This window comes from Pongo pygmaeus, chromosome 12 (assembly GCF_028885625.2).
Source record: "Pongo pygmaeus isolate AG05252 chromosome 12, NHGRI_mPonPyg2-v2.0_pri, whole genome shotgun sequence".
Classification (NCBI taxonomy): Eukaryota; Metazoa; Chordata; class Mammalia; order Primates; family Hominidae; genus Pongo; species Pongo pygmaeus.
Genome location: NC_072385.2, coordinates 23,952,284 through 23,966,639, shown reverse-complemented (window position 1 = coordinate 23,966,639; position 14,356 = coordinate 23,952,284). Strand labels below are relative to the sequence as shown.

General features: G+C 45.4%; 1 protein-coding gene across 1 annotated transcript in view; it reads right to left on the bottom strand.

Annotated features, from left to right (window-relative positions):
- Positions 1–11,041, bottom strand: part of ZNF892 (zinc finger protein 892) — a 31,408-nt gene extending 20,367 nt beyond the window's left edge. The window contains exons 1-5 of the mRNA XM_063649455.1: positions 10,728–11,041; positions 10,227–10,350; positions 5,674–5,767; positions 4,832–4,915; positions 4,547–4,747 (exon numbers count right to left, since the gene is read on the bottom strand). Coding sequence (XP_063505525.1) covers positions 4,547–4,747; positions 4,832–4,915; positions 5,674–5,767; positions 10,227–10,350; positions 10,728–11,041 — 817 coding nt within the window. The remainder of the gene's footprint in view (positions 1–4,546; positions 4,748–4,831; positions 4,916–5,673; positions 5,768–10,226; positions 10,351–10,727) is intronic.
- Positions 11,042–14,356: the final 3,315 nt, after the last annotated feature.

The following is a 14,356-nucleotide window of genomic DNA, read 5'->3' as shown; positions in this document are numbered from 1 at the left end:
TTTCATCATGTTGGCCAGGCTGGTCTCGAACTCGTGACCTCAGGTGATCCACCCACCTCGGCCTCCCAAAGTGCAGGGAGGAATTACAGGCATGAGCCACTGTGCCCAGCCCATTCTTTGATATTTTTGAGAGGCCTGGGGTTCTTTCCTGTGGAAAGAACTCAGATAAATTTAAGTTTCAAGCTTTAAGACTAGAAGGGAAGGCCAGGCGTGGTGGCTCATGCCTGTAATCCCAGCATGTTGGGAGGCTGAGGCGGGCGGATCACAAGGTCAGGAGATCAAGACCATCCTGGCCAACATGGTGAAACCCCATCTCTACTAAAAAAAAAAAAAAAAAAATTAGCCGGGCTTGGTAGGGGGTGCCTGTAGTCCCAGCTACTCGGGAGGCTGAGGCAGGAGAATGGCATGAACCCGGGAGGCAGAGCTTGCAGTGAGCCGAGATCACACCACTGCACTCCAGCCTGGGTGACAGAGCGAGACTGCGTCTCAAAAAACAAAACAAAACAACAACAACAAAAGACTAGAAGGGACACATTCTATGTTTATCAAAAAAAAAACTTGTCTGTGGGACTATTGGGTCGGTTTCAGCTCTGGGTGTGTCAGTGAATGGTGAGTGAATGTGAAGGCCTATGACATTACACTACTGTAGATTTTATAACTATTGCACACTTAGGCTACATTAAATTTATAAAAAGAATCGTCCTTCAACAAGTTACCTTTTCTGGCCAGGCGCGGTGGTGGGCAGACCACCTGTCAGGAGTTCATGACCAGCCTGGCCAACATGGCGAAACCCCATGTCTCTACTAAAAATACAAAAATTAGCTACGCGTGGTGGTGCTTGCCTGTAATCCCAGTTTACTGCGGAGACTGTGAGACAGGAGAATCTCTTGAACTCAGGAGATGGAGGTTGCAGTGAGCTGAGATCGCGCCACTGCACTCCAGCCTGGGCAACAGAGCAAGACTCCGTCTGAAAAAAAAAAAGAAAAGAAAAGAAAACTAAGAACTAAGACGCAAACACATTAGCCTAGGCCTATGCAAGGTCAGGGTCATCAATATTACTGTCTTCCACCTTCACATCTTGTCCCAGTGAGAGGTCTTCAAGGGCACTAACAGGCGTGGAGCTGTCATCTCCTAGGATAGCAATGCCTGCTTCCGGGATATCTCCCAAAGGACCTCTCTGAGGCTGTTTTACAGTTAACTTTTTTTCTTATAAGTAGGAGTATATTGAGTATACTCTAAAATAACGATAAAAGGTATAGTATAATAAGTACATAAACCAGTAACATAGTTGTTTATTATCATTAGCAAGTATTATGTACTATACATAATTGTATTGCTGTACTTTTATACAACTGACAGCGCAGTAGGCCTGTTTACACCAGCATCGCCACAAGCACGAGTAATGTATTGCCCTAATGACTACAACATTACTAGGCAATAGGAATTTTTCAGCTTCATTGTAATTGTTTGGAACCACCATCATATATGTGGTCTGCTATTGACCGAAATGCTATTTTGTGGCAGACAATTATATGGTAATCAGAATCATCTGAAAGTCTTGTTAAAACACAGTGCTGAACTCCACCCCCATTTGGGTGGTCCGAGGTGGTTCCTGAGAGTTTGTGTTTCCACCAACTTCCCAGATAATGCTGAAGCTGCTCATCTGAGAATCAACCAAATGTTGAAATGCCCCAGAGCTCAGGCCTTGGGCCTCTCTTCTTCTGTCAACACTAGGATAGCAGTGCCTACTCTTAGATGATCTTGTTCCACCCACATGCTCTAAATACCACCCAAATGTGGTCAGCTCCCAATTTATATCTCCAGCCTGGGCTTTTCCCCTGACCTTGAGCTGTCTCCTCCACCTCTTGACCTGATGTTTCATAAACATCTTTAATGTAGCATGTTCGAAAGTGAACCTCTGCTGTTCCCCCTCCTCCACTGCCAAGCCTCTTCCCTCTGCAGTTTCCCCACCTCAGTAAATGGCAACTTGATCCTTTGGTTGCTCAGTTCAGATACCTTGGAGTCATCATTTTCTTTATCTCATGCCACACATCCAGTTCCATTGGCTCTACTCTCTTTTTTTTTTGAAACGGAGTCTCGCTCTGTTGCTCAGGCAGGAGTGCAATGGTGTGATCTCGGCTCACTGCAACCTCCGCCTCCTGGGTTTAAGAGATTCTCCTGCCTCAGCCTCCCAAGTAGCTGGGACTACAGGCGCATATCACCACGCCCAGCTAATTTTTTGTATTTTCAGTAGAGATGGGGTTTCACCAAGTTAGCCAGGATGGTCTTGATCTCCTGACCTCGTGATCCACCCATCTCGGCCTCCCAAAGTGCTAGGATTTTAGGCGTGAGCCACCGTGCCTGGCCGGCTCTACTCTCAAAATACATACAGAATCCAATGACATTTCACCACCACCAGCCCCCTGGTTCAAATCATCATCTTTTGGGTGGATCACTGCAAATGCCTGCTAACTAGTCCCACCCCTTCTACTCTTGTCCTGCACCTTCTATTCTCAACATAGTGGATCCCTCGTCTCAGAATAAAAGCCAAAAGTCTTTACGATGGCCCACAGCCCCTTCATAACCTGCACCACCCACCCCCACTAGCTCTCTGATCTCTTCTACCACTTTCCCCTTGCTTGCTTTGTTGCAGCCACGCTGACCTTCTTGTCCTTCTTCAATCAGGTGAAGCTTCCACTCTGGAGCCCTCTGCCTCTTCCTCAGCCTGCATAATCCTTCCCCCAGATGGCCACCAGGCTTGTTCTCTCACCAGCGCCAAGCCTCTGTTCACTGTCTCTGTGAAGCCTTTTTGTCCTTCATTACTTTATTTCTTTTCCATAGCACCTATCTCTTTCTAGTATTATAATTATTAATTTTATTTCTTGAGTGTCCCCCAGTGTGCATGCACCAGGGATCAGGCTCCACGGGGAAGGAATATCCCCAGAGTATTTACTGGTACTTACATGATCAGTAACTGAAGGAGAGTATACTCTTCTCTGTATGATGCAGAGAAGGTAAAAGTACCTGAAACTAATATGGTTCTCATTGCTTTTCTTGGCTTTAATTTGTGTGCTTCTGGAAAATTTGGACTTTCTTCACACACGGACATGGGCACTACTTTAGAATAATGTGGCCTTGAACAGCAGTGGCACCCCTCTCCCACTGCAGCACATAAATTGGTGTCACACAGCAGTAGGGTGGAATTGGAACACCTTGTAATAAAAACCCATGAGTCCTCATTGTCTCTTACAGGTAGATTAACCCTGAGTTCTTCAAAACTTATGAGAACATCTATTTCCTTCTAATAGGTCTGACATCCTGTCAGGAAAGCATCCTTGCCTTTCTTAAGCAGCAGTAGTGCCATAAAAGACCATTTACTTTGATGTGAAAGCTGACGTTAAGAGAAATGAATACGGAATCTGTTCATCATCATGGAAGAGGGCAAAGCCAAAAATGTGAAGGAAGGATTTGGGTGGCAAACGGGTGAAGATTTGGGGTACATGAGATTCAACATAACAGAGAGAGGTGCCAAAGGCCTCAGATAGTGTGAGAGGCAGGCAGACCTGAGGCAGGAAGTCAGTCTTGGAGTGAAGCAGCAGAGGGAGTTGATCGGGCATGTGTCTTGTGCCTCGTCACATCCCTTAGGCCTCTGCACAGACCCTCGGCCATTTGCTCCACCTCGGCTGCCAGGGCCTGTGAACCCACTCCGCTCTTCCATTTGCACCACCTGCGGCTGGACAGTTATCTTCCTGGGAGTGCCAGGCTCTCCTCCTGCCAGCCGAAGGCTAAAGAGCTGCACACTCAGGTTTCGAACCCCTCACACCACTTCCAGCCTTATTGAAGGGCCATACAGTGGGTCGTGGGGGCTGGCTTCCCTAGGAGTGGCTGGGTGATGCCATCTGAAGGGCGGGGGCATCTGAGAGATGGAGGAAGCTGATGAGATTAATTCCTTTGGCTTGCCTTTACCCATTATTGCTTCGAGGCATGGTTGCTCCATGTACACTGGAATGTGGACTTCTTACAGAGCCAAGTAGATGCACATGCTGAATAATCTCTCTTTCCCAGCTGGTGAAGTAGAATTTGACAGGCAAACAGATCGTCTTGCATTTCTTCCCATCCTTTCCTGCTTCACTTCCTTTTCCTCACTCATGTTGCCCTAGGTTTGCACCTCATAAAGCACCAGCTCTTAATCCTTGCCTCAAGCTCTATTTCCTAGGGAATTTGGGCTAAGACTGTGAGCATGGCTGCCTATGACCCCTGGTCCCTCTAATGGCAGCATTGTTGCAAGGGACAACTGTGGGCGAGGACCAGTGACTCATAGTGGAGCAGGAGCAGTGGCTAGGATCAAGTGATGAAGGCAGAGGCACAGGCCTGGATCAAGGAAGGAGGAACCTGGAGACAAGCCCCTGGGGAAGAATGACAGAGGGGCTCTGATCCTACCACCAGGAACTTCAAGGAAGCAAATCCCTTACTGTCTTAGAGTTGCTCAAGGAGCCTTAGTGTCGTGGCCAGATCCTTAAAGAACTCTAGTATAGCAGGAATTTACTTGTGAAATTTCTGGCCATCTCTGACTGATGAAGTTGCGCTGATGGTAGAGGAGCTGTTGCAAACAGCAGTCCAGAAAAGAGCCACAGAATGAGGCCAAGACAGCTGCTGACATCACAAGCAATAACCAGATGGACGTCTGGAACCTGATAAATGCTGATCTGGTATTTTATCTGGTATTTGAAAGGAGCAACCATGAAGACTGAAGAATGCAAAGGTATCTGGGACATGTAGGTCTATCTGGGCAGTTTCTGTCAAGCCAAGTGATACAGTGGTCCACACCCACTTTGCCCAGACACAGGACATTCAGGGTTGGTTTTAGCTTGTCTTTGGTTTGCTGATATCTGCTTGGCTTGTTCCCCCACAATAGCTAAAGGAGTATTATGGATTCTTTGAAACTCATAAAGTCGTAACAAATAGAGGAGATCTTATTTCCATCCATGCTTCCGTCAGATAGACTTACTGATATGCCTTTTCAAGGGAGTTACAGAAAACTCCCATTTCCTAGCAGGGTAGCTGTTGGGGGTTATTAGGAAAGAAATAGCAGGAATGGCCACCCATGTTGTGAGGAAAGCAAGTAGACCTTTAGATGAGAAACACCTTCCAGCCTATATCATGTCATTCTCTTGCACCAAGAGTATGCTTGGGATGTCCCTTTCACTACCTCCAAACAACAAAATGAGATAAGTAGTAGACCTGGAGGGTCATGAGGCGTCTCCACAGCCAGGTGTAATAATAGTCAAGAACTCCATATTGAAGTGACTCTTGGCAACCAGTTAGCCAACTGTGAATAGTGTGGTTGTATATTTTGTTTATAATTCATTCTGTGTGTACTTTGAAAAGATAGTTTTATATGAATGAATGGATATATTTTTAGTAAGAGTGGCAGAGAAGTTGGCCTGAAGAGAACCAGCCAAAGGATGTCTGAAAGATGCTGGGATTGAACTATCAGATACTTATGAGGGATTTGCAAAGAATGATGCTGGGCTATGGGGACAGGGAAGGTCCACACCTCCTCTGTGACTATTATTCTGCCCTTATGAGCTACAATCCTAGAGGTGTCAGTGCTCCGGAGCTAACCATAAAGCTTCTGAGGTCAGGCCAGCCGCACAGTGAGGTACAGCTCACCTCCCTTCTGGTCCCAATATGAGGATGGAAGAGTTAGCTCTTTTTCTGTGGAATCTATGTATTGTTTGGAAAGTTTAACAGGAACTTTCTCTGGCTGTAAGTACAATGGTTAATTACATCAGGTTTTATTCTCCCACATTCAAGTCCAGAAGTAGGCAATCCAGGGCTGATATGAAGCCTCCGTAAGATTATCGGGGAATCAGGCATCTTGTTTTTCTCCTCTGCCATCCTTAAGGCATGGCTTATGTCCTCAAAGTCACAAGGTGGCTGTTGGGGTTCCAGCCATTAAATCCACATTCCAGGTAGAAAGAAGGAAAAGGCAAGGCCAAAAGGGAGTGTCCTAGCTGTCACTCTTTTTTTTAAGTACCCTTCCAGAAGTCCTATCCAAAAAATTTGAATTTTATCAGCGTAACATTCACCTGATATTTGATATATCAATATTTCATTGGCCTGATTAGCTATACCTAGCTGCAAAAGAAGCCAAGAAATATAGTTGGGTGCTCTGCTGCTCAGAATAGAACCAGAGTTCCTATCATTAAGGAGGTGAAGAATGACTTCTGGCTAGACAATGAACAGCTTCTGCCGCAGTAAGCGTTACTCAATGCTCATTGTCAACACTTCAGCTCTTGCAACCTACTTTATCATGAGCATCTATAAAGTGGCTCGAAACACTGAACCTCCGATCTTAGAGTAGATGGTCTTTTGCATCTTCTGCAGACTCTGCACAGGTTTTGTACGCAAGTATGATGGAGAGGAATCCACATCTTTATATGGCACCTCTGGCATGTTCAACAGGCTGGGTACCACACCGGGGGCCAGATATTTGATCATTATGAGGACTGATTTTTTGAGGCCTCTGCTACTGGGGTTCACCATCACTCCATTTATCCTGCCTGAAGTTCCACATTCCTGCTCATTTACAGGATGAAAGAAGGGAGGTCCATGCTAATTCTCTATCCTTCATCCACAGGAGTGCCAATATGGTACAAGAAATTAAAATAATTATGCTTTTTAATGCCTGGATAGCTAGAGCCTATCCTCCTCCTCATCCTGGTGCTCACGCTCTCTCAGCTGCTGTCTGAAATTACTGCTTTACTCCTAAGCAAGAATTCTTAAAACCATAGATGTGAGGAAGCTGATCTAAGTCTCTATTGTGTAGGTGTGGACAGGACAGTCTGTGTTTTGGCTTCTTGGGTACTGATGTTGAGGGCAAGAAGGAGGACACCATGTCTCATAGGCCTGGCCTTCAGTCACATCCTCATGTCTGTTGCTTTGGTACTGAGGGATGACCATTTGTGGACGAGCAGTGTCTGGAGTTAACTTTGGCTTTGTGGTGTTCCTTGAGATTAGACACAGCCCCATTTCCTGTAGCCATTTTCACAGTGGCTAACCTCTTCAGCCTGGGACCCCACCCAGCTGCCACAGCTGCGCCTGGATGCTGCAAAGGACTCTGAACTTTTTGGGATGAACATGTTTCCCTTCCACAGCTACAAGTGAATATATGATGAGAAAGGGAAAGGAAAGGCACGGTGGCTCATGCCTATAATCCCAACACTTTGGGAGGCCAAGGCAGGTGGATCATGAGGTCAAGAGATAGAGACCATCCTGGCCAACATGGTGAAACCCCGCCTCTACTAAAATTAGCTGGATGTGGTGGCACGCGCCTGTAGTCCCAGCTACTCGGGAGGCTGAGGCAGGAGAATTGCTTGAACCTGGGAGGTGGAGGTTGTGGTGAGCTGAGATCGCGCCATTGCACTCCAGCCTGTGTGACAGAGCAAGACTCCATCTCAAGAAAAAAAAAAGAAGAGAGAAAGGGAAGGGGCTATATCCAGGGTGCTGTGGAATGGCAGAGCCAGATTAAGGAAGCTTGGTTATCAATAAAATTAAACAAAGATGAAACAACCACCACCACTGTAGAAACGAGGATAGTTGGGTGATGAGTTTGTCTTCCAGAATGCAGAGGTCAGGTCTAGGGCCAGAAGACCACAAGTAAAGGGAAACACATAACCAGAATCAGAGCTCCAGGAAGAGACAAGAGGAGCAGATGAAGAGCTCACAGCACAGCTATAGTGAAGGCATTGGCAGCCCTAAGTACATAGAAGGTTGATGTTTCTTATCTTTTTTTTTAATCATTATTTTTTTGAGATGGAGTCTCGCTCTGTCACCCAGGCTGGAATGCAGTGGCTCGATCTCGGCTCACTGCAAGCTCCACCTCCTGGGTTTACACCATTCTCCCGCCTCAGCCTCCTGAGTAGCTGGGACTACAGGCACCCGCTACCACACCTGGCTAATTTTTTGTATTTTTAGTAGAGATGGGGTTTCACCGTGTTAGCCAGGATGGTCTCGATCTCCTGACCTCATGATCCGCCCGCCTCGGCCTCCCAAAGTGCTAGGATTACAGGCGAGAGCTACCACGCCCGGCCAGTGTTTCTTATCTTTTTTTAAAAAAAATTTATTTTTGGCGAGGCATGGTGGCTCACGCCTGTAATCCCAGCACTTTGGGAGGCCAAGGTGGGTGGATTGCCTGAGGTCAGGAATTCAAGACCAGCCTAACCAATATGGTGAAACCCCATCTCTACTAAAAGAATACAAAAATTAACCGGTCATGGTGGCGGGCACCTGTAATCCCAGCTACTTGGAAGGCTGAGACAGGAGAATCGCTTGGACCCGAGAGGCGGAGGTTGCAGTGAGCTGAGATCGCGCCATTGCACTCCAGCCTGGGTGACAGAGTGAGACTCCATCTCAAAAAAAATTATTTTTAATTGTCGTGGAAACATAGTAGGTGTATATAGAGTACAAAAGATGCTTTGATATGGCATTGCAATGTGTAACAATCGCGTCATGGAAAATGAGGTACCTGTCCCCTCAAGCATTTATCCTTTGTGTCACAAACAATCTAGTTATACTATTTTAGTTATTTTAAAATCTACAGTTAAATTATTATTGACTACAGCCATCCTGTTGTGCTATCAAATAGTAGGTCTTATTCATTCTTTTTTTTTTTTTTTTTTTGAGATGGAGTCTCACTCTGTCACCCAGGCTGGAGTGCAGTGGCATTGATCTTGACTCGCTGCAACCTCCACCTCCTGGGTTCAAGTGATTCTCCTGCCTCAGCCTCCAGAGTAGCTGGGACTATAGGCACGTGCCACCATGCCTGGCTAATTTTTTTTTTTTTTTTTTTTTTTTTTGTATTTTTAGTAGAGACAGGGTTTCACCATGTTAGCCAGGATGGTCTTGATCTCCTGACCTCGTGATCCGCCCGCCTCAGCCTCCCAAAGTGCTGGGATTACAGGCGTGAGCCACTGCGCCCGGCCCATTCTTTTATTTTTTTTGTACCCATTAACCATCCCCACCTCCCGCCCACCCCCTACTACTCTTCCCAGCCTTTGGTAACCCTCCTTCTACTCTCTATGTCCATGAGTTCAATTGTTTTTTAGATCCCACAAATAAGTGAGAGCAGGTGATGTTTGTCTTTCTGTGCCTGACTTATTTCACTTAGCATAATAACCTCCAGTTCTATCCATGTTGTTGCAAATGACAGGATCTCATTGTTTTTTATGGCTGAATACTACTCCATTGTGTAGAAGTTCCACATTTTCTTTGATGTTTATTTTCTTACTAAAGTTTCTAGTTGTATAAGTGCGTTTGATTTTTGGCCCAAGTTCTCAGGTATTCATTCGTTTAGAAAATGCATGATGAGGCTGGGCACGGTGGTTCACGCCTATAATCCCAGCACTTTGGGAGGCTGAGGCAGGTGGATCATGAGGTCGGGAGTTCGAGACCAGCCTGGCCAATATGGTGAAACCTCATCTCTAGTAAAAATACAATAGTTAACCAGACATGATGGCGGGCGCCTGTAGTCCTAGCTACTCAGGAGGCTGAGACAGGGAGAATCACTTGAACCCGGGAGGGGGGAGGTTGCAGTGAGTTGAGATCGCGCCATTGCACTCCAGCCTGGGCGACAGAGCAAGACTTCAACTCAAAAAAAAAAAAAAAAAAAGACAGAAAATACGTGATCAGTGCCAGGCACCACACTGGGAACACAGCAATGCACAGATATGAAGGAGTTCTTGTTCTCCTGCGCATTCAGCCTTGCGATAAATAAATAAATGTGTGTTGCCTATCTTAGGGTCTCCTTCAAACACCTGCAAAGCATATTGATTGGAGAGCTTCTGACCAATTTGGGGATCCTCCAGGCATCATCTCAAATTTGAGATATCCCAACGAAGTGTATGGGATGGTTAATTGAGACTATTTATTAAGACTGTGGTACCAAATAGAGGCATAAGGATAAGCAGTTGATAGAAGGTGCTCAAACATAAATCGTCATTACCTTGAACAAAAACATGCTAAGTCTCTCTGGGGACTGCTTGTCTGGCTGAAGCACCTCCATGGTATCCCAAAGCCTGTTTGGCATAAACATCACTGATGTTGGATGATAGAGGACTTGCGACTGAAAACTTTCCCACACATGCTGCACTCATGGAGCTTCTCTCCAGGGTGCACTCTCTGATGGTGAATGAGCCATCTTTTCTGGAGGAAGGCTTTCCTACATTCAGTGCATTCATAGGGCTTGTCTCCACTATGAATTTTCTGTTGCTGATTAAGGGACGAGCCGTAAAGAAAACCTTCCCACACTCATTATCTTCGGAATGCGTCTCTACAGTGTGCACTGTCCTGTGTCGAACGAGGGATGAATGGTCCAACAGAGCTCTGCCCTACCCCTGCATTCCTAGGGCCACTCTCCAGGGCGGGTTTGCTGTGGCCAGCCGCAATACCTTTCCCGCTGAAGGATTCTCCACACTCTGTGCATTCATAAGGACTTTCTCCAGTATGAGTTCACTGATGCCCAGTAAGGGTTAATCAGTTGTAGAAAGTTTTCATTGCATTCAAAGGGGCTCCTCCCAGTGTGTGACATCAGGTGTTTCTTTTTTTGATTTTAATTAATGTTATAGAGACAAGGTCTCACTATGTTGCTCAAGCTGGTCTCAAACTCATAGGCGCAAGTGATCCTCCCAAAGTGCTGGGATTACAGGCATGAACCACCCGCTGACATCAGGTTTTTCTTAAGACTCCTATAGCTAAAGGCTTTTCTGCATTCTTGACAGTCATGGGGCTTTCCTCCACTGTGGGTCCTCTGATGGTGGGTGACGAATACGTGGTTATATGGGGTATTCCCACACATGCTGCATTCAAAGTTCCTCCCCTTACTGTTGGTTTTCTTGGCAGGAGCAGATCTTTGCCTCAGTCCTTCTCCTTGGGGGCAGATTTCTTCAACGTTTCCCTGAATGGTTTTTCTTCTTTCTGTGCTCAGGCTTTTCAGGGATAAGTGCAGGACCCAGTGGACAATCTTTTCAGAGTTTTTCATAAATGTATTTAGTGATTTTATTTTTTTAGAAACATCCTGCCTTTGAGTGGAGTCCTGGCTCTTAGATCTAGTCTTCTGGTCTAAAATAAATAGCAAATAGAGATCAAAGTTTTGAGTGCTAGTTAAGAAGAAAGTATTGTATGTGTTAAGAACAAATACAAAATACTGGCTGATTGACTGGTAGCTCCTTAAAAGAAAAACAACAGGCACAGAGAGAAAAATAGCAAAGGAAAAGAGAAATAGAGATTAGAAGTGGAAAGTGGGCATCTAGCCCACTAAACACGTTTCAGTTATTCATGCATTAGCTATTTATCATTTAGTGTGCCTGTTAAGTGCTGGGCACAGTAAGTCACTGAAACACGAATGCCTAAGACAGCCAGAGTCCCTGCCCTCATGATGCTTATATTCTACTACACAGATGACAAAGAAACAAACAAAATATAACAGATGGTGATGAGTGCAGTGAAGGAAATAATGAGTGGGAGTTGGAGTAGGGGCTTCAGAGAGATCCTTAAGAGTGGTCATCTAGAATTGATGTTTAAACTAAGATCTGAAAGAAAGAAGTTAATCATGTGAACAGCCAAAAGAAGAGCATTTCGAAAAGAGGTATATGAAGAAAAATAGGAGATATGCATAGAACTATAGAAGAGGGAATGACCAGGGCAGCTTGCTACAGGTAGAGGAGTGTAAACATCAGGGAATAAGTAGGGAGACAGGCTAGCTCCTAGGAAAGTAGCTGCCTGTGACTACTGAGAGGATCTAGAAGGAAAAGGAAGGTCGTATGGTAAAAGATAAGCAGGAGAGGCCGGGCATGGTGGCTGACACCTGTAATCCCAGCACTTTGGGAGGCTGAGGCTGGCAGATCACCTGAGGTCAGGAGTTCAAGACCAGCCTGGTCAACACAGTGAAACCCTGTCTCTACTAAAAATACAAAAATTAGCCGAGCGTGGTGGCAGGTGCCTGTAGTCCCAGTTACTTGGGAGGCTGAGGCAGGAGAATCGCTTGAACCCAAGAGGTGGAGGTTGCAGTGAGCCGAGATTGTGCCACTGCACTCCAGCCTGGGTGACAGGGTAAGACTTCATCTTAAAATAAATAAATAAATAAATAAGCAGGAAAGACGAGAAAGTGTTATCAGAGTTGAAATAAAGGTATGTCTCAACCCTCTTCTCTCCCACCCTCACCCCCACCGCTACCACCCCCAAGAAAAACAAACAGGAAAGGCCTTGCTGTGGACAGCTCCGCTTTCTCACTCATCTGACAGTATCTGTGTGTGTTCTATGTACTAGGTAGTGTTTTGAGACAGTAGGCGAGAACATAAAACAAAACATCTCTGGTGGTGTTGACATTTTAATTAGGGGTAGGTGTGTACAGACAGTAAACAAAATTAAAAAGTAAAAACGTCGGGAAGACAGAGCTGCGAAGACAGCTGGGAGTGCAAGGGCTGGAAAGTGTGGAAAGGATGGTGAGAGTTATGTTTTATTTTATTTTATTTTTTAATTTTTGAGATGGAGTCTCACTCTGTCGCCTAGGCTAGAGTGCAATGGCATGATCTCAGCTCCCAGCTTCACGTGATTCTCCTGCTTCAGCCTCCCAAGTAGCTGGGATTACAGGCATGAGCCACCATGCCCGGCTAATTTTGTATTTTTTTAGTAGAGACAGAGTTTCACCATGTTGGCCAGGCTGGTCTTCAACTCCTGATCTCAAGTGATCCACCTGCCTCGGCCTCCCAAAGTGCTGGGATTACAGATGTGAGCCACCATGCCTGGCTGAGAGTTCTGTTTTTAGACAGGATAGCCAGGGAAAGCCTGGCTGAGAAGGGGGCACATCTGAGCAAAGACTTGGAAAAGGTGACAAGAAAGCCACGTGGCTATCTGGAGCACAAGTTTTTGCGGCAAAGGCCCAGTATGGCCATGACCATCTCCATAGGCCTATGAGACCAAGGAGTGGTCTCTATGTGAACCTTCCACTAAATCCCATCTGCCCATCCACACATGCCTACAGAAGTACTTCCTGCACCCTCTCTCACTTCACCTTCCTGAATATCAAGTTTCCATGGCTCTCCACCTCCATTCAACCGGAAAATCACATCAGGTTTAGGAAATAAAAGCCCTGTTCACAAAGAACAGAATGAGAAATGGCTGTTTAGGATAGAAACCCATTGCCACCTCAGGGTTTAGTAGCAGTGCCTTACTTTCTAGGGGGGAACATGAAACTGTCCAGAAAGCATTTGCTACTTTCCAGAATCACATACACAGCTCTCTGAAGGGAAGTCAGGGCAACTTTCTAGAAAATCTGAGTTAGGTCTCTTTGAAGTGGTTCACGTGTTCTTTCCCTGATGAATATCTGGGAATGTCCTCCATATGGACCTGGTGTTCTTGTGGGTTGAGGGAAAGTTCTTGGCTTAGAGCAGTGGAATATGGAGAAGGTTCCACACCTCAGGAACAACCCCATGAAGCCATTTTCGTTTATAGCTTTAAAAATAATGAATTTGTATCCGTTAATTATATTTCTGTGCAATTTTGTTGATTTTGATGAAAATACAAATTCAACTGGAAGAGTTTTAGATAATATAAAACACAACTATAAACATCAATAAACAGTTTTTTAGAAATCCTTAAAAAGATAAATTATGATGGCTTTGGCTTTTAAAAATGCAAAATAGGCTGGGCGCGGTGGCTCACACTTGTAATCCCAGCACTTTGGGAGGCTGAGGCGGGCAGATCACCTGAGGTCAGGAGTTCAAGACCAGCCTGGCCAACATGGTGAAACCCTGTCTCTACTAAAAATACAAAAATTAGCTGGGCGTGGTGGCGGGCGCCTGTAATCCCAGCTATCCAGGAGGCTGAGACAAGAAAATCGCTTGAACCCGGGAGGCAGAGGTTGCAGTGAGCCAAGATTGTACCACTGCACTCCAGCCTGGGGGACAAGAGCAAGACTTTGTCTCAAAAAAGAAAAAAAAAAAAGAAAAGTAAAATAGTGAAATGTATAAAGCCTTCATTTTCTGTATTTAGTTTCTAAATGCATTATGAAATGCATAAGACATACAAGAAGCATAAAGACTAAAGCAAACACCTATGGACCCACCACCTAATTTAAGAAATAAACATTAACACTAAGATTGAAGCCCCTCCCTCATCTCCTCTCTTCCCCTCCATGAGGTAACCACTGTACTAAATTTGGTGTTCATTACTCCATATATTTTAAAATGTGCTTCCTCATTTTATTTGCAGTTTTAAAAATATTTTAAAACATTCTATGTTCACTGGAGACAACTAGGAAGTATAAAAAGGAGATAGGCCAGGCACGGTGGCTCAC